Here is a 19,039-nt window from a genome sequence, read left to right as displayed (position 1 = left end):
CAAAAACACACTGAGAATGTGAATATTAACGAGGACTTACATAGGGGTGGGAGAGGGCTTTAAAGCAGGATCCTTTAAGTTTGCAGACCTCAGAAGGCCAGATCAGAGAGAACAGAAGCTTATTCAAGTCACGAAGTAAAGACGGGACTGCCTGGGAAGCAGGTTAGACATGAGACAAAGAAAAGAACATGCAACAGTTCAAAATGTTATGATTATGGGAAGAAAGACGTGCCAGTGGGTAAAAAAGAAAAAGAAAAAGAAAAGTTTCCAGAGTTAATACTACCAGCTGATGGCATGGAACACGTGTAGGTGAGATTTTTCAAATACCCAGCAGTTACATAGCAGCTACCTGTCAACAGCATCGTCATTGGCAGCAGCAGGATCGCTCCCATTTATTGAGTCATTTATATGTGCAAGGAACTGTGCCTTTGCTGCCTTAGTTTAATCCTCACAACAAGCCCATATGATCTATATTAGTCTCAGTGTACAAATGAGGAAACTGAGACATGCATAGGTTGGCCTAAGTCCATTCAGCTCAACCGGCCATGTTCCCCTGGTCCAGTGGGCTTGGAGCGCTGCACTGTAGCAGTCATCAGAAAAGGGAGGGTGGTTAAAGCCACAAGAGCAAATGAATTCAGCAAGGGAGGCTGTGACAGTAAAAAGAGAAGAGGGGCAGAGGTGGAAGCCCAGAGAATGGCAACCTCTGAAGGAATAGCAGGGGAGGAGGTGAAGAAGGCAGAGAAGGAGAGAGAGGGAGGGGTCAGAGCGGTAGAAATACAACTTGAGAGCCACATCCTTGAAGGAGGGAGGGAGGGAGGGAGGGAGAGGGAGAAAAGGAGAGAGGGAGACAGAGGTAAAAAAGAGAAAGAGAGAGTGAGAGAGCGATCCTTTCCAGTTAGGAGGTTCTTCAAGGTCTCAGAGAAAGAAGTTCTAGTGGAATGGAGAGCAAACTCTTTAATTAAAGGAGCTGAGGGACAAACAGGAAGTGAAAGAAGAGAGTGAGCCAATGTGACCCTTTAGCCGAAGGTTACATTGCCCTTTAGCAAAGAGCAAGGCTGAGAAAAATACTGAAGTTAAGTAAGATATGATTAAAGGGATCTCCTCCATAAATATTGAGAAAGATGTAATCAGGTTTCTATGTTGAGGAGAAGCAGACAAGCAAAATGAGTAAAGGCAAAGTAGAAAGGATGACTGAGTCAAGGAAAAGGGATTCAGCGCATGCAAGGTGAAAGCCAAGAAGACAGATGGGGGGAGTGAGGGAAGGAGGGGAAAACACGCGACAGGTGGGTCTGTCCATAAGCAGAAGATGGAATGAAGAGTCAAGCCTAGTGCTGCGTCTTCCCACTAGAGTAGAAACAGGGGTAGGGGCTCAGAGTTAAAGGATAGAAAAGGAAAGGAGGCTTGAAGAGAAACCTTCTAACAACTGCTGTTGGGTAGGGAGGTGACAGGTGACCTGAGACCAGTAGAAAGACTGCTAAGCGGCAGTGAGGGGATGGCTAAAGTGGGGACCACAGCTGCGTAGACACGAGTCAACACAGCAGTGACTTCACAGAGCTCAGGTACAGGAACAGAGCACGCAGATGGCAGGGAACTAGAGAAGAACTAGACAATTTTTTGCAGATCAGAGATGGCAGAAAAGAAACCGAGGGTGCTGCCAAGATTTTCAAAAGGGGGAAGTGAAGCCTGGGGATGTGGTAGTGGTGGGGTGGGGGGGGTGTCCTGCTAGAAAAGAGAGAAATCAGGAGTCCAGAGCTCCTGGTGTTGGGAGCCAGTTTTGATGGGAGTAAGAAGGGGAGAGCTGGAGGGATAGGCAGTTGTGATCCAAGGGGAAACATTCAGTGGGAACGCCCGTGTGACAAACGTTATGCTAAGCGCGTCCTATATACCATTTTACCAAACCTGACAGCAGGTGAAGAAACTGTGGCTCCAAGAGAGCAGCGAACTTGTCCAGTGTCACATAACTGGTTGATTTGTCCCACAGCGTGTGCAGTAAATCGCGGTGTTGGGGTTGAGAGGTGGAGCTGTTGGCTAATGTAAAGGAGGGTGAGCCACAGGCGTGCATTGTTCTCGACTGAATCTGAAGGTCTGTGAAAGAGAGCTAGATGTACATGGGTCCAACACAAGTGATGAATTACCACCCCATGAGGGCTGGGAGTGGGGGTGAATATATTAGTAAAGAGATCAATTGTATGCGTGCAAAAGTACTGGGGACAGAGGGTGAAATAGCCAGATTGTATAAACTCTAAAAGTGGTAACATTTTTGTATGGGGCTGGACGCAGCTGGCTATATAATAATAATTTGTGGGGCCCAGTGCAAAACGAAAATGTAGGTGTCTTTGTTCAAATATAATGCTGCTAAAGGTACTAAAATGAAAAAAATAAAATAAAATAAAAAGACTTTTCTTTTTTCTGCAGTCTCTCTCTCTTGACCTGTCATAGTATTTTTATTTGCTATCTCATGGTGTGGTCCCTTTGACATGGGCATACTTGCAGAGTGAGTGCAGACCCTCTTTGGCGCCCAGTGGGGGCTCTGTCTATGCATGGCTCACTGGCTTCTGATTTCTAACTCTCCTGATATGGTGCACCCCTGCCGGACACAAAGAAATCAATCTTCCCTTCCCAAAGCCCACCACCCCAAACCAGAGCAGAAGGGTCGCTACCGAGGAGTGGTAACCACCGGGACATACTTGGTACTTGGATCAGAGTGGGTGATAGACTAACCCCTGCCAAGTGCCCACCAATCACATGCCGTGGCCCTGCCAGCCTGGAGCAGAGATGGCGCTGCCGTGCCCTAGTTGAAGCTGTCACAGGTGATGTTCACCCAAGCTCAATCCTACCTGCACCTGCACCCAGTCTCCCACCAGGGGCAGAGCACAATGACGGGACCTAGGAGGCCTGGGAGATCAGCGGTGTAGGAGCAGCAATGCAGATGGAGCTGGAAATATCAGACCTCCTCCTCCAGGCCTACAAGTGTCCGATTCGTGGAAGAATAAGCACCCTTTACTGGATAGAATTGTTAAGACAACAGGAAGGGTGAAAATATCTTTAAGCAGGTTAAGAATGAAGTGACGTTTCTTTGCAAGCAAATGAATATTTCATTGGACAGGGAAGAAATGTCTGGCAGGGAGGTCAGCAGTGAGCGAATCAACCCTGGAGGGAAGAGAAGTGTTGAGGACGAGGACATGAGACAGACGACGCGCACGTAGCCGAGGACTTTACATCCCATTACCTTTAACTCTGCTGGCTTTAAATTCCTTGAATTTAGAAATTAAATTAAAGTTTAATTGAATTCTAATTAAATATTAACATTCCTTGATTCAACTGCTGCTGCACCTCACATACAAACATCGTGACCAGTAGGGGGATATTTCATGCTGATCTACCCTCGTTCTCGTGTGGTCTCCATTCCCATCAACACCTTGGCAAAGGACGGAGTATGAAGAGGTACATTCTGCAGCTTTAGTAGACAGCTGACTCTCCCACACTATAAGCAAAATCATAAATGTTACCGCATCACTGTAGTGCTCTAACAAATGAAGCTTAGTCCCTTGACTATTTGCTTGGCAGCCATTATCCTCACTGTCTTATAATAGCTTCTCCCAGAGAACAACAAAAAGCCTTGTCTGTATTTATATGAAAGAAATACAGGCGATTAATACGTTTAAAGAGCTATTAGAGTGGAATATCACTACAGGAAATTAATAACACGTGAAGAACAAAGATAAAGGCAGCTTTTTTACGCAGAGAGCTACATAATGAAAATACTGATGTGTTGTTACATATAGTTTTTATTTTCTGTTGAAATCCCATCAAATAGTGCAAACATTAATTTGCAATAATGATTGCAATCATTTATAAATTAAAGTAATACATGATTATTGTACAAAAGTTATAAAATATAAGCAAAAATGAAGGGAGACACCATGGTAATCCTAACACCCAGTTTCTTTTTGATATTTTTGTTTATTTTCATCTAGTCCTTTTTCTACAATTATATATCCATATACTTTTTGCAAAAAGTAGAGTCCCATTTTACATAATACTTAGTAATCTTTTACCACTTAATGTAGATGAACATTCTTGTATAACATTGCGTTAATGAGTACATTGAATTATAATTCACAGATTTCCTGTTGTTGAACATTTAGATTCTTTTCAGCTATTTACTATTATAAATACTGTAGCAAAGAACACCTTTCTAGCTATATTTGTTTGCACGTCCATGACTATTTCCATAGGATAGATTCATAGAAGTGTCAACAATGTGTCAAAGTTTATAAACTTTTGGGGGGAAAAATATTTTTAATCAGGTAGAAAAGGCTAAGAACCAGTCTGCTTGAATAAATATTAGGTATTTCTATGTGTAACGGACAAGTATAACCAGATTAGGGCAACAAGACCAGGGTTGAAGTTCTGCTGCTTCCACTGACAAGCTATAAGACCTTGATGAACTACTCAGCCCTTTTAGATCTTGTTGTCATTAAACAGGGTTGGCATTGAGGTAGAAACACGGGTGTCCTTCGAATTAAATTAGTTGAATCCACATACAATAAATGTAAACAGGAACAAGCCAGGAGGGGACCCATAAATATAGAAATGGAAAGAATAGGAACTCAAATACAAATATAACTCAGTCACCAGCCATTTAGTGAAATTTCTTTAAGTCCTGTTTGTGCAGAGAGATGTTGGTTGACCACAGCTGCCCAGGAAATGGAGTGTTAGCTGCCCACTTGAAGGTGATTCCCCAGGCCCTGCCCAGAGAGTGGCCGTCTTGGCTAAGCAACCTCAAACGTCGTAGTTTTCTTGGAGAGACCATTTCTCTAGTGCAAGAGACAATCTCAAACTTCCTTCATTGAGAAATACACATGATCAACTAATTCCCCTATGCCATATCGTACTGCTTCGTATTTAATTTGCCTACGAGGAGACAAAGCACTAATAGATTGACTTGAAGATTTGTCTGTTGACTTGTAACTCCATTCTTGTCCTTCTGTACGTTTCTCTGTAGCTCAGAGAGAACTGGATTTCCTAGATGCCCTTGACAGCTAACTGCTCATTATGGAAGTAAGGGAGAAGCTTTATCTTTCTCTACTTAGTGGCCCCCAGCAGTGACCATAGCAGCTGCACAGGTGGTACAGCCCACATTCCTGCTTTCCTGCAGGAAAGTGCAGCACCGTTCCAGAAGGATCTGCAGCAGCTTCTCAGCAGCCTCAGTAGGGCAGTAGTCATGGGCTCTCAGTTATACTTTTCCCTTTTTACTCCTTCATCCACAAAAGTAAGAATGGCTTCCTATAGCTCTTAATCTCTGGATAACTTCACATGTTCCTTTTTTTTTGTTCTTCTAGTCTCTCCAACCTTTTGATAACCAATTCCCAATATTAAATTCCATCTGTTTGAAATACCTAGTAAGGGTTCTACTTCTCCATAAGGAAAATCACTCATTGTCCTTGATGCAGATGAACCCATGGCCTCGCTTCCACGAAGAAAAACCTGGAGTAAGATGATGGGGGAGGAAGAAGACGGCCATTGATAGGCCAGGAAATAAATGGAGGGATCAGATAATAGAATGTCGTTATAAAGTCAGGGACAACATGTTATGAATTCTGATGTTAGCAGTCTCAGGTGATGACAGGGTCCAGAGTGCAGCCGTGGAAATAGCGGCTGAAGTGAAACGGAAGTGTAGTTTCACTGTAATTGATGAGATCTTTTAACCGGGATGCAATGATGCTACTAGGTTCACTCAAATAACTGTTGAAAGAAGGAAAGATGATGCCAGGATGTGAGATAGGGAGAAAGATGAGGACGTGTCAGACTATGTATTCTAAAATACGGTAATAATGTTTTACTAGAGAAATACATTTTAATGGTCAAGGCAGGATACTAGTAATGACACGAATCATTTCCCCCTAATGAAAATGTCAGAGATCGCTCTGCTCCTGTCTCAGGCAATAGCCTTAGAGTTGGCGGCAGTGAGCTGATATAAACAGGCATCTTTGGCTTTGTAAGCGTACTGGGATCTTTCATTTTTCTCTGGGGTATATAAGATAAACACAAAAAAAGGTCAGAGGTTAATATTTGCCCTTGACTGAAGTCATTGCAGCTCTTTTTAAGAAAATCCTGTGTTATAAACATAAAAGAAAAAGAAATATCACAAGGCCCAATGTTTAATGGCTTAGCAAGTGCTGTACAATTAGCCTGTGCACTCTCAGAATGACATGAAATTATCCATAGTGAATAATGGGATTAAGGAGATTAAGAAGACCACCAGAAGTTATTTATACCTCACTCCAATGTAAAATGGAGTCAGAATAACTCCAGTTTACACTGTTTGTGTATTAGGTTCCTTAACTTTTCTTTTGCTGAAATCTTGGCAGTGGTACCATTGGTATTACCTGGCATTTGCCTTCCAGAAAACACAAAAATAGCACCACTACATTCATTTGGTATCAAAAGAACAACAATCTGTGGCTGTGTCATGCTCTTAAGAAGCCAGCACTAATTTATCTTTTAGCCAGATTGGCCTAGGAAGTGTTTTTATTGTATTTACATCCTGTGTAACTTAGTTATGTCCACAAAACAGTCCCTCCAGATAGAATTCATTGGAGTTGGTATCTCACCCTGGAGTACACTTTGCTATTTCTCTTTGTAATTAATGCATCATTGTGGATTCCATTAGCATTGTTACATAGGCTCCATTTCTGCCTGCCAGAGAAAAGCACTGTATCCAGTCACACTTCCTCTGCACTGTTGCAAATTTAATTTTCAACTGATAACTATAGCCCAAAGTCTACTAAATTCAGCAAGTTAAAAATCTCATGTAGGCTAAAAAGCGAGAATGGGGCACAAGTCTGGGGAATGAGTACTTCATGGTGTAAATGTTATCTCCCCAAAGGTTTTTAAATTTAACCGCAGGTTACTCTTTGAAGTACTGATTTGTAAGTATAGACATTAAGGGTAATTTTAAAAGACTAATATTTAATTACAAAGTCTTCTCAGTTGGTCACTGTAATCTATTCTCTATTCTTATATTTCAGTTTGTCTGGTTTTGTCTCTTGGATTGCTTCACGATAAGCCCTCTCAAAACGTGTTACTCAGGGGATGCCAGACAATCTATATGGGCGCTTCAGTCACTCAGTTTGGAAGACTGAAACAACAGAGGGCAATGGAATAGAAATGTTATTACTAGATGCCAGTGGAAACCAAAGGCACAACTCAGCAAAGAGCCAGGCAAATATAGAAATATAGAGGATATGTTTTTTTCCAAAATAAAAATAGTTTTATTATTTTCAGATAATAAAAATGATACATGCTCATTATAAGAATTTCAAATACACAAAAATCTAAAGAAAGTAAAGATCGCCCAAATACCACAGCCCAGGAAAAAATCATCATTAACCTTTTGGCAAAGACCTCTCTATGAAACATATATTATTTTAAAATATCCAGTGTTATGCATGGGCCCATATGAAACATGCTATTCTGGAGTCTGATTTTTCATTCAATAATATTTCAGGGACAAATTTCCATAATAGTAAACATAGATCTAACTAATCTTTCATGACTGTTGCATACAACTCAATTGTATGTATGAGCTATAATTTATTCAACCCATCTTGAAGGACATCTAGGCTGTTTCCAATGTTCTCATATCATAACATCATAAAATACATCTTGGCCATCTTGTTTACACTTGTGTAATTTTTATTCACTAGGATAAATTCCTAAACAAATTGCTGGGTAGAAGAGCATCATTTACATTTTTGATACCTATTGCCAAATTTGATACATATCACCTCAGAAAGGTTGTGCCAATTTTCACTCCTGCCAACAGTGGACAAGAACGCCCATTTGCCCATATTCTTGTCCGTCAGTTCAATACCTGCCAATCTGAGAGAATATAAATTGGTACTAATAAAATAATAAACTCACATATTTATTTAGCTGCTTTCATTTTCAAATAGAAGATACTTTTAATTTTTAAGTTGTCCCTTTTCAGAGCAGATATTGCCTGGATTTGAATAAAGAGTTTTCAGTTCGAACCTCCATTCCAACATCAGTGTGATTCAGGATAAGAGTCAACTTCTTTAAGGTCACTTCCCTTGATCTTATAGTCATCGAATCCAGCTCAATAGGTGTTTAAAGCTCAAAGGTGTGAATGCGCCTAGCTCACTATGAGACACGTCAATGTTAACTGAGTCTGAATCTCCTGCAAGGAAGCTCTTTCTACCTCCGTATCCTCTGTTCTACTCAATGTTGGTCCATGAGAAAACTTTAAAATTAAGGAGCAAATAAACAACTTTGGAAATATTTATAGAAATAGTGCTACTTCTAGAGACGACCACAAAGTTTGCTGTGAGGCCAATGACATCAATCAGAAGGCTCTTACGTGATGGATTCGTAGGCAATGTAGACACTGGGAATCAAAATGGCTCCCAAGAACACATGTGCATGTCAAGTCCAACGGGCCATCAACTAGCTTTAAATGATTTGAGACAGAAAGATGGAAACAAAATACAACAAACACCAGCTTAGTCCCTGTCAAAATGTTGGTTATCATTGCTTAGACATGGTTTGGGAACATTTTCTACTATGAAGCAAATTTATAAGCAATGTACACAATGTCTAATTCCTCTTTTCAAAGATATCTCAGATGTTGATATTTGAAATTAATAATTTTTACCCAAGAATGGTGAGATGGAATCATTTAAGCAATGGACTGATGATAGTATGGACATTAGAAAGACCAACTTTGGGTGCAATCAGATAATGGTCTTGATACACTAGATATCAATGATTTTGATATTTTAAAGGACTGATTTATTCATTTTACAAATATTTACTGTGCCATATTATATACTAGGTAGTGTGCTAGCTATTAGGAACACAAAAATGGGCAGGATATAACCCCTGCCCCCAGGTAAGTTTCAATTTTGTGGAATAGAAGAGAGAAGTCAATAGGCAATTCCAGTATGCAGTGATAGTGAGGTGAGGCATGTGTAGAGGCTTCAGATTTCTTAGAAGATGCCTGCTGAAGATGCTTTCAGTAGCCAGATAAATGCCCTGAAGAATCATAGGTCAGTGGAAGAATAGGATCTGTCACAGTTGCCACAAAGCATGCCATAGACTGCTTAGTGAACACTAATAGCAAAGTGATGGACTACCATGGAGACATCAACTATACAACAGGACTAGGAGAAAACCTCTCTGAAACCCTACGAATGGAGATGGCAGAGAAGCCAGGGTCTACGTCGGACAACATTCTGAGATGGCTCCGTGCAGCTGATCTCAATGAGAGTGGCCAGTTAGTGTTAGAACTGAGATTAAAACTCTCCCATGGCATTTCCGGTCATTCATTTATGCACTCAAATGCAACCTCCATGAGGGCACAGGTTTTTATGAGGTTTGATCTTTACCATATTCCCAGCTCCTAGAACAGTGCCCGACACAAAGGAGGCTATTGATAAATATTTATTCAATGAATGGATGGATGGATGGCTGGATGGCTGGATGAATTCACTGAACTCACATCAAATGACAGCAGAGGTGGGTAACTGCAACAGAGGAGCAGGATAATGACAAAGGCAGAAAACATGACTTGTGTGCCTACTGAAAATACCTGGAATCAATAAACGACTTCACGTCCATCCATTTTCATAGGAGCTGGAATCTACAGTGGCTTCTTTGCGCAATATTGAGTATAAGAAAGAGGGGCTTTGAAGTCAGACAGTATTGGATTCAAATCCTGGCTCTTCCAGATCTGGGAAGACCTCAGATCTCCTTAACCTCCCTGAGTCAGTTTCCTATTGTATAAAATGGGATTCATACCTTCAGAGTGGCTGTGAGGCTTAAATGGGGGGCGGGGGGAAGAGCATGCAAAGCTCTGGACCCAGTTTCCTTCGCCTTCACCCCAATCTTCTAACAAAGATGGGTTGTACAGAGCTCTGGTAGAGCTGTGGGCCCCCAATTCCCTGGATAGCCATCCTGGAGTGCTTCTTGGGTACACTTTTCTATTTCTCTTGCTCCCTTCTCTCTTTCCAGCAAGCTTCTCTTACCTTCTTGAAAGTACACAGTAATTTCTGCCTCCTCCTCACCCTTTCAGCCTTTATGTTCAGTTCCATCAGTTTGTGGTTCAAATAACAGATATCACCAAACTCTTAAATGGGGTAGATGCCTTTTCTTCCTTACTTGGTATCCTCGTAGCTGATACAGTTCTTTGCTTCTGAAAGAAGCTTAACAAATGCTACTCAGAATAACCCTCACTTCCTATGCTCACTGTACCTTGGGCCGTAAAAGTTGTTTTACACAGGCTGATGCCTCTGCATGAAAACCACACTACTACGCCGTGAGTCACGGGTCATTATAGCAATTCTCAAGAAGTTAATTAAAATTGATTATGTCAGAAATCTCACACCTACTTTCAAAAACAACAAAGTATTTTCTCCACGTTTATAAAATGGGACAAACACCCTAACAAGTAAATAGGACCTGCCTGGAGGATGGCCCACGGTGCCTTACAAGGATGAAGACGAGTGAAATTCTTTAGTAATTCATGTTTGCTGACCAGAGGGAACACGTGAAGGTTCATTATTGACTTCTTCACGTGTCTTAGTTTACACCTCATGAAGCCACGAGGTATCTATCTCTTATTGCCCATAGTGGAATGGAAGATTTAATTCCTATAAATTAACATTTATTAGCACACCCACTAGAAGGCACATCTAGTCAGGAGGACTGGGTCACTCAGCAGACAATTAGTCATATCCAGCCACAGTGATATCTGCTCACCCTATCCTTAGTCAGGTAATTGTCAGCTAATCTGACTTGGCCCTTTGGATGTCCAAAATCGTCACCCCCTAGCAAGGTGATCCAGTCAAAGCGATCACTGAGTAACAAGATTTCTAGAGGTTCTACTGTACGCTAAGCAAAATGCTGCCAGGTAACATGGTAAATATATAATAAAAGAATGAAAAGAAATGATACTTCTTTCAAAAACCATACACCCTAGATGGAAAGATAGAACCCACTAATCTAGAACAATCTGAGAACACTTGAGGTTCTGAGGGGCCTGCATAGAACCCGCATCAGCACCAGCTGGGAACTGGCTCAAAACCAGACTCCTGACCCTAGACCTACTGCATCAGAAAGTGGGTGGGCCGAGCAACGTGTGTTTTTAACAAGCCTTCCACTTTATTCTGGTGCACATTAAAGTCTGAAAAACACTGCTTTAAGTCCAAGAAGCAAGTTCAAATCAACATCAAACCAACGGATTACACATGTGCTCGGTAATGGAGCAGGCCTGGGATTAATCAGAGATTCCTTAAGGACCTGGCATTGAAGGTACTGGGGGTCCAGATTCAAAGTGAAAAGCAGTTGAACATAGAGTCAATTCTTGATTATCTTGATTACCTCATTTGAATTATTAGTGGCAGCTTCACTCGATTCCAGGCTAATTTGCCCAATTCAGGCCAAACACATTCAGACTACATCTCTTAAATAAGCTAAATCAGCCTCGGAATGGTTTGTTATATATAAAGCCACATGCCAAAGATTTTTGCTGCTTGTTTTCATTAACATGTATAATAAGAGTTGCCAACTAGGATAGGTCACAAGAATTAAAATGATATGAGCTCAAGTCCAACCCTTTCCCCCAACCTGTCTTAGCACAAGGACAGTTTGGGAACATTGCGAACACACATGTCAGGATCAGATCTGGTAGATAGCACTGGACAGCCAAGCCCCCTGCAGATCAGCCTGTGAGCGCGGCCCCTCCCTACTGCTTACCTGGGGCCTTTTCTGGGCCTGTCAATCAGACTAAGGCTTATTGTGTTTTGCACCTCACTTCCTGCCATGAGATCCTTTTTCCCAGAATTGTAGCTCCATGTTTCTAACCTTGGTCTGCTAACCTGACCCTGATTCCTGATGACTTTCTTCTTTGATTAGTGGTTCTTAAATCTGAATTCTAATGCAACTATGAGTGACCCAACCATACTGACTCACCAAAAAAAAAAAAAAAAAAAGGCATGTGTCTATTCTTCTGATGCACAGAAAGCTAGAGGTCTACCCTGTAAATCCTCTGGAAATGGTTTTTTGGAGTGTTTCTATGCATCATCGTAAAGACAGTCATTATCCCCACTTCACTAATTTACTCAACAATGTTTACTGTAGTTGAATTTTTGATTGTGGGGGTTCATAGAGATAATTTAATTCAACTTAATTTATAAGGAAACACCTGACCTGTAGAGGCTAACATGCTAGGCCCTGAAGAGATGGCCCCCACACACTCAGGGAATGTGACAGAGTAATGGTCCCCCAAAGATGTCCATGTCCCAATCCCAGAAACCTGTGAATATATCATTTTACAGGAGAAAAAGGACATTGCAAATGTGATCAAATGAAGGCTCTTGAGATGTAGAGATTTTTCCTGGATTATCTTGTAGGCCCAATGCAATTCAAAGTATCCTTATGAGAAAGAGGCAAGAGGGCCAAAGTATGAGAAAGAGGTGATGAAAGAGAGGTCAGAGAGAAAGAGAGAGACCTAGACTCGAAGATGCTACATTGCTGGCTTTGAGGGTGAAGGAAGAGGCCATCAGGCAACGAATGCAGGTGGCCTTTAGAAGCTTGAATAGGTAAAGGAATGAATTGTCTCCCTTAAAGCCTCCAGAGGAATGCCAAGGACTTCTGACTTCCACAACTGTAAATTAATTAATTTATATTGTTTTAACACCCTAAATTTGTGATAATTTGTTACAGTGACAGTAGGAAACTAATACAGTAGTTTAGTTAGAGAAGACAGCATGAGCGACTTTGATATAATTCAGAAAGTGACTAGTATAAAATACAAAAACAATTCTATGGAAATACTAATGAAGTGAGTACATCAGGCTGGAGAGATTAGGGAAGCTTCCAGGAGGACGGCAGATCTTCTGGGCTTTGAAGGATTGGGCAAGATTTCAAAAGGGGGGAGATCCAGGAGCAAAGGCCCAGCGCTGGAATGTAGAGAATCAAACAAAAAGCTGACCTAGGCTCTTATGACCAGCCACTTTCTCACAACAAAAATTACTTGATTAAAATTTTATACACTCTAGTCAGGATATAATAGGTCTCTAAGTTTGTAAAAAAAGAAAATGCACAACGGTCAACAACCATATATGTGTGATAAAGTATCCTAAGAGTTTAAATACAGAATACAGATCTTGGGCAAGAATCTCCTCTCTACATAGAACAGGCATAGCCAGGGGTAAACCTGGCTCATTTTCAGCCAGGCAGGCTTCACAGGGATGAACAGAAAAATACCAAAGGTCAATCAAAATATATGAAATATATGAAATATATGAAAAGGACATTCTTTTTAAAAGGGCATCTGTTACTATTTACAAATTAGACGCTTCCTACAACCTTCTCAAGCAACCTAAACCAAACAACAGAATCCAACTGAACTGAACGTACTTAGCTGACTAGAGATTCTGAAGACTCATAACAATGTTAATGAAGAAGCCATTAGAATCCAGGCTCTTCTTGGTAGGTTTTGATTGTTTTGTTTGTCTGTGGTCAGAGCCCATGATCTCAAGTAATTTTGAATGGCTACACTTTAGTTTACGTTTGATCACGAGGCAATGACCCAATAAAACAAATTTTAAAGCCACTCGGTGTTGCGAGTGGGAAAAAAAGAATAGGATTGTCCAGATTGTTGCTCTGCATTACCCGAACTCACCACTGACCGTCCTCTTGGCATTACTTACAAAGACAAAGTCTTCCCAAGATGGCCCCTGTACTCAGGTGCCTGGGTAATACCTGCCGTCTTCTTTATCTTCTGGTGAAATTTTTTCCTTTGTGTACTGTTCATATTCATTCCAGAAAAATTTGGAGGAGCAGCTCGCCTCCGCTCGCCTGCTCCTGCAGGAATGGCCTGGAGTTTCTGCAGAAGGGTCCACATTCATGCCACAGGCCCTCGAGTCCCAGAATGGAGCTGCATGCTCTGGAGACCGACATTCTTCACAAGAAGAACCGGGTATTCTGCAAGCATCCTCATTTCTCTGACTTCCTGTTTTGTTCTCCAAGCCCAGAAATGTAACCTCAGACTGGCTGCATTCAAAGGGAGTTTTCTGAGTTAGCCTGTCTTTTCTCAAATGTTTATCGTGAGGCGGTGAATGATGATTCTGCCTTTCATCATCTTCCACTGGAATACTTGGTACGTTATCCAGGAAGAGAGGAGAAGGACACCTGAAGGACTTCAGTGAGGTGGGAGGGTCTTCAGCAAAATGTAAGCTGGCTTGAGTACTCTCAAGAGTCGTTAGGACCTAATTCACCAAGAAGCAAACGGACAGTGAGTCAAGCTTGAATAACCTTTCCTGTTACCTTTTTTTTTTTTTGGTCTGTCTCTTCAGGCATATTCTCTTATGTCCATGAAATAAGTTCTACTATAGAATTTTGTATGAAAAGGGATTCAAGATTAGCTAAGCCCCTTCATTTTAATGAGTAAATTAATTCACCTGAAGCAAAGAATAAAAGAAATTGCACTGAATTAAATACCAAGAGACCTGACTTTAGGCTTAGATTTGCCACTGGCTACCGTGTGACCTTGGGTGAATCTCTTATCATTTTTTACTTCAATCTTAATACGTGGAGGACCGGAAGGGGTCGGGGGACATGGACCCAATCCGCAGTTCTCAAATGCCAGATTTACGGAGGGGATCATTCTTAAAATACAGATCCCTTAGCCCTAACCACCTAAACATTGTCAGTCAAAAAATATGGAGGTGGGAGCCCAGGAATCTGCATTTTAAAAGCTTCCCAGTTTATTTGGATGCACAGCCCAAATTGAGAACCGCTGAACTGATATGAAATAACATATACCGTGTTTCCAGAAAATAAGACCTAACCAGAAAATGAGCACCAGCATAATTTTTCAGGATGACATTCCCTGAACATAAGCCCTAATGCGTGTTTTGGAGCAAAAATTAATATAAGTCCCGGTCTTATTTTCAGGGAAACATGGTACCTTCTCATACACGTGTAATTGTAACAAATGCATACAGTGACCATTACGATGTACAAAGTGCTTTCACAAACATCACCTCCTTTAATCTGCACAAAAAGCATGGTTCTTCTCACTTTATGGATAAGAAAGCTGAGGCTCAGAAAAGAGAATCAATATCACTAGTCAGTAAGGGGCAGACCTGTGCTTGACCCCAGATCTCTGGCTCCCAGTTCCACGCCCCCTCTGCTGTATGCCTCCTAGCTCCTTTCTGGGACCAAGCTTCCAGGTCACACAGCTTTTACTGGTGGCCTAGAACACAGCTCTCCTGATGCCCAGGCTAGTGCTTTTTATACTCTGATTATATCAACTCATGTTTAAAACCCTTCCACTGCTCTACAATAGACTCAGGATAAAATCCAAACTCCTAGAATAGAATTCATGCCTCTGTCTCACCCGGAACTTTCTCTTAAAACCACCCCACCTTTTCCCTCACCATCATCCCACTTCCACGATACAGAACTACCTGTAGTCCTATCGACTTGAAATCCATCCCCTATGAGCCTTTGCAGGTGTGTATATTCTCTCTGCCTAGAACATCTTCCATCCTTAAGGCTACCTAAATCCAACCTGTTCTTCAGGTCATAGCTCAGCCATCACCTCCACCAAGAAGCTTCCTCACTTCCACAGGCTAGAGTGTATCCTGACTCTGTGGTCCCCTCTATAGTTACCCTTATCTTTCCGTACGGAAATTCTGTTTACTGATCTGACTCTCCCTTTGGACTGTGGGCTTCTGAGCAGTAACTGTATATTGATTACTGTTGTATCTCAGCACCCAGCACAAAGTCTGGCACGTGCAAAGTAGGCTCTACATAAATATTTGTTTATTGTAAACAAATGAATGGATGATTAAATCGATGGACCCATGAATAAAATCCCATAAGAAAAAAACCCAATAAGGGAAATACATACTGCATTTTTTAATGGCCAGATGTCTTAGTGAAGGTTGAATAAAATATTCTCTCCAACTTACTCACATGTCTTTTCATTACTTTTTTTGTGGTGCCCTGGTTTGACCCAATAATGACCTCTGCCAGGGTACCAAATGATGCAACTTTTTCACCTGGAAAAGCTATCTATTAGATTAGAATTCTCTTTGGGGGGCTGGATTTGTCTCATTGATAAAGATTTCACTTAGATACACAGTGTATCCAATTTAGATTTTCCCTGGTTCTATGGGTTCCATGTTTAATAAAACCATGTGTATACGCACTTCATCCATCGACGGCCTCAATTTTGCCCGTGTTGCCGCACACTGGCCCGCCAGCGAGAAGAGCTTGGCAGAAAAATTCCGAGGACAAGGAAGCACTTTCTTGTCTAGAAAGGAGAAACATGAATCGAGGCCTCTTTTTTCCAACAATTCCAGCAGGAGATCCCTCTATGAAGAGAAGAAGACAACCGCATTTAGAACTCTCTCAGAAAAAGGACGCAGAGATAGGTGCAGAGAACACAATGCTTACCAGCTGGGTATGCTTTGGCTCATCTAACACCACTTTACAACCGGTCAGCACTTCCATTATTACCTACAAACAATATATAGGAAGTCAGCTCCATACATTAAAGTATATACAACATAATCGGTTGCTATTATTAACCGTAACAATGACTATAGTTGATGCCAATTAATGACTTTGTATTTTATTACTGATGGATTACACAAAACTAACGTATAAGACAATCAGTAACAGGAAATCAATAGATCTAAAAGTTAAAGCCTTTATAAAATAGAATGTAGAGCATTCTTGGTGATAAACTCTTCTCCTTTGTTGAGCTGGTGGTTGGTACTTACTATTCCAAAGCTGTAGACATCTGTTTTGGTAGAAAGTTTGCCCTGTCTGATATACTCCTCTGGCATGTACCACAAATGATTACTGCTACCGCTGGTCACACTTATGGTGGAGCTCTGAGGCTCTAGGTGGGGTCGGAAGTGAGCCACGGCAAAATCAGTCAGTTTGGGTTGAAACTGGTCATCCAGAAGTATGTTTGCACTAAAATTGTGATGGAGGACAAACAAGACAAAAACATCATAAAGGCGTTTCTGTGAACAACAGTGTGACAAGTTCGCCTTGCGGTCGGTTCATTCCAAACCCTGACAAAGCCATACATAATTTTCCATAAACTAGAGGAAAATTTCTCGTTTTTCTTAAAGTAGAAATCCAAGTGTTGTATAAAACCGAAAACAAAACCCTGATCTGGGAACCGTGGGCATTTCGAATGTGCAGGTATAGCTATGGAGTAGGGGGCTCGTCAGTGGGAGAAACGAAAGTGAACCAAAGCAGCTTTCTTTGTGCTCTCACATGTGCTCGTCTTACATGTGATGAGAACATTAACTGGGTTTTAAGCAGCTAAGTATTGTCTGCTTTGTGCATAGAGCTATGCTGTGGAATGCTCTGTTTACAGCCACTACCCTGAGATGACCCGAGGAATCTTAAGCCTCTGCCTTAAGGAGAACCCTACTCCATGGTCCCATCTCTACGGCTTCTTCGTCTTTGAGTCTTATTTAAAATATAAAAACATCTGCAGAGGCAAAGTGCTTGGAGTCCGTTTTAGCTGTTCCTCACGTAAAAACCTTCATAATCACTCAACATCTAGGCTGAGAGTAAGCATTAGCTGGTTTTACCTTTGGAGGGCTGTCACAGCAGGGATGAGAAATGGTAAGCCAAAGGGAGGGGCATTCCACATGGCCCACACCTGGGGTGAGTCCCAAGTCTGCCTTTCCCTGGCTCTGTGCCTGCACCCCGCTAAGCCTCAATGTTGTTGTTCATCACAAGTGAAAAGAGGAAAACAATAGAACTCACAGAACTCATGTGGGGCATATAAATAGCTCACTGCTTGGCATACTGTAATGTTCAATAAATGGTCGCTAAGAGGAAGATGAGTAATTCCTCATAAGACAGCAGACGGAAATTGATAAAAAGAGGTGGGCGGGCCAAGAGAAAGTTACCTACTTTTCAACTTTGCTTAGGGCTTATTTGGAGCTTGTTTTTGGTCCAGAAAACAAAGTGTCTAATAGTAGGCCTGCCCATCCACAAGGTCACGTGGTGTATTTGGAGTACTACACACTGACGTTAAAAGGGGTAATAGGGTACCTACAGGAGAATAAGAAATTCTTAATCTTGAACAAGTATTGGATCTTATATATGGAAATTCCATTAGTCCTTGCTATCCCTGTACAAGTAGGCAGACAGGCAGACCCTAGTTCCACAGGTGCGAAATGCAGGCATTGTCACGAATCTCGGTATTTGGAGTCCTCCTTCTATTTACAGGATTTGAAGCTAAGGCCTCAAGAATTCTAGTCCAGACTGTCTAGCACTGAGTTGAAAGCAGACAAAACGACAGGACTCCCCGGGGACCTTTAAGGAGCGAGATAAGCACTCTTTAAACTTGCTTTCACTCTTCCTCCTGTAAGGGTAACAAGAGAATTGCAAAAATCCGAAGAGCCCGCCTTAGGCATCAGCCCTGGCGCCCTTACGTGTTGTGTGACATTTGCATTTATGAGGAGGAGGTCACGGAGGACACTTGGAGCAACAAACACAGCGCTCATTTTTCTCCCCTGATATTTCTCTCCAGATATTTCAAACCTGGCAGCTTCTAAGACCAGCCTGGGTCTGTCACTCCTCATCCAGTCTTTGATTTTCTTGTGTGGAAAACGGTATTAAGTATCCCAACATACCTCTGAAGATGAGGACTCTACTACTGCCAGATCCCACCTTCTCCCCAGCTCTAGACAAGAACAGATATTTGGTTCAAAATTGTTTCTTCCATAGGTATACTCTTGACTTGTTAAGATCAAGGCTGGGGCTTCTGGAGATGCCCTGCTCATGTCACAGTGCTGGGGTGTCTAATGCAGGAGTTAGCTGGTGTGCCAGGAGGTGAAGCGGGCAGAGAGGGTCACTGACTGGCGTTACCAGGACCAACCTTCTGCCCTTCCAGCCTCTGTTGCACTGAGAGTCTGGCTCTCTCTTCTGTACCCCACCCTGTTGCATTTCAGCCTAGGAAGACGAT

At 41.8% G+C, this 19,039-nt stretch overlaps 1 protein-coding gene across 2 annotated transcripts in view; it reads right to left on the bottom strand.

The window, feature by feature from the left end:
• Positions 1-3,770: 3,770 nt before the first annotated feature.
• Positions 3,771-19,039, bottom strand: part of IRAK3 (interleukin 1 receptor associated kinase 3) — a 56,031-nt gene continuing 40,762 nt past the window's right edge. For both annotated transcript variants that reach the window (XM_074325455.2, XM_019732439.3), the window contains exons 9-12: positions 16,824-17,022; positions 16,495-16,557; positions 16,248-16,412; positions 3,771-14,297 (exon numbers count right to left, since the gene is read on the bottom strand). In XM_074325455.2, the coding sequence (XP_074181556.1) occupies positions 13,773-14,297; positions 16,248-16,412; positions 16,495-16,557; positions 16,824-17,022 (952 nt within the window). In that variant the 3' untranslated portion in view covers positions 3,771-13,772. The remainder of the gene's footprint in view (positions 14,298-16,247; positions 16,413-16,494; positions 16,558-16,823; positions 17,023-19,039) is intronic.

The sequence above is a fragment of the Rhinolophus sinicus genome, chromosome 1 (genome assembly GCF_057876585.1).
Source record: "Rhinolophus sinicus isolate RSI-liver-muscle chromosome 1, RSI-T2T, whole genome shotgun sequence".
Classification (NCBI taxonomy): domain Eukaryota; kingdom Metazoa; phylum Chordata; class Mammalia; order Chiroptera; family Rhinolophidae; genus Rhinolophus; species Rhinolophus sinicus.
The sequence above is the reverse complement of the archived record's forward strand: the minus strand, read 5'-3'. Positions and strand labels throughout refer to the sequence as shown.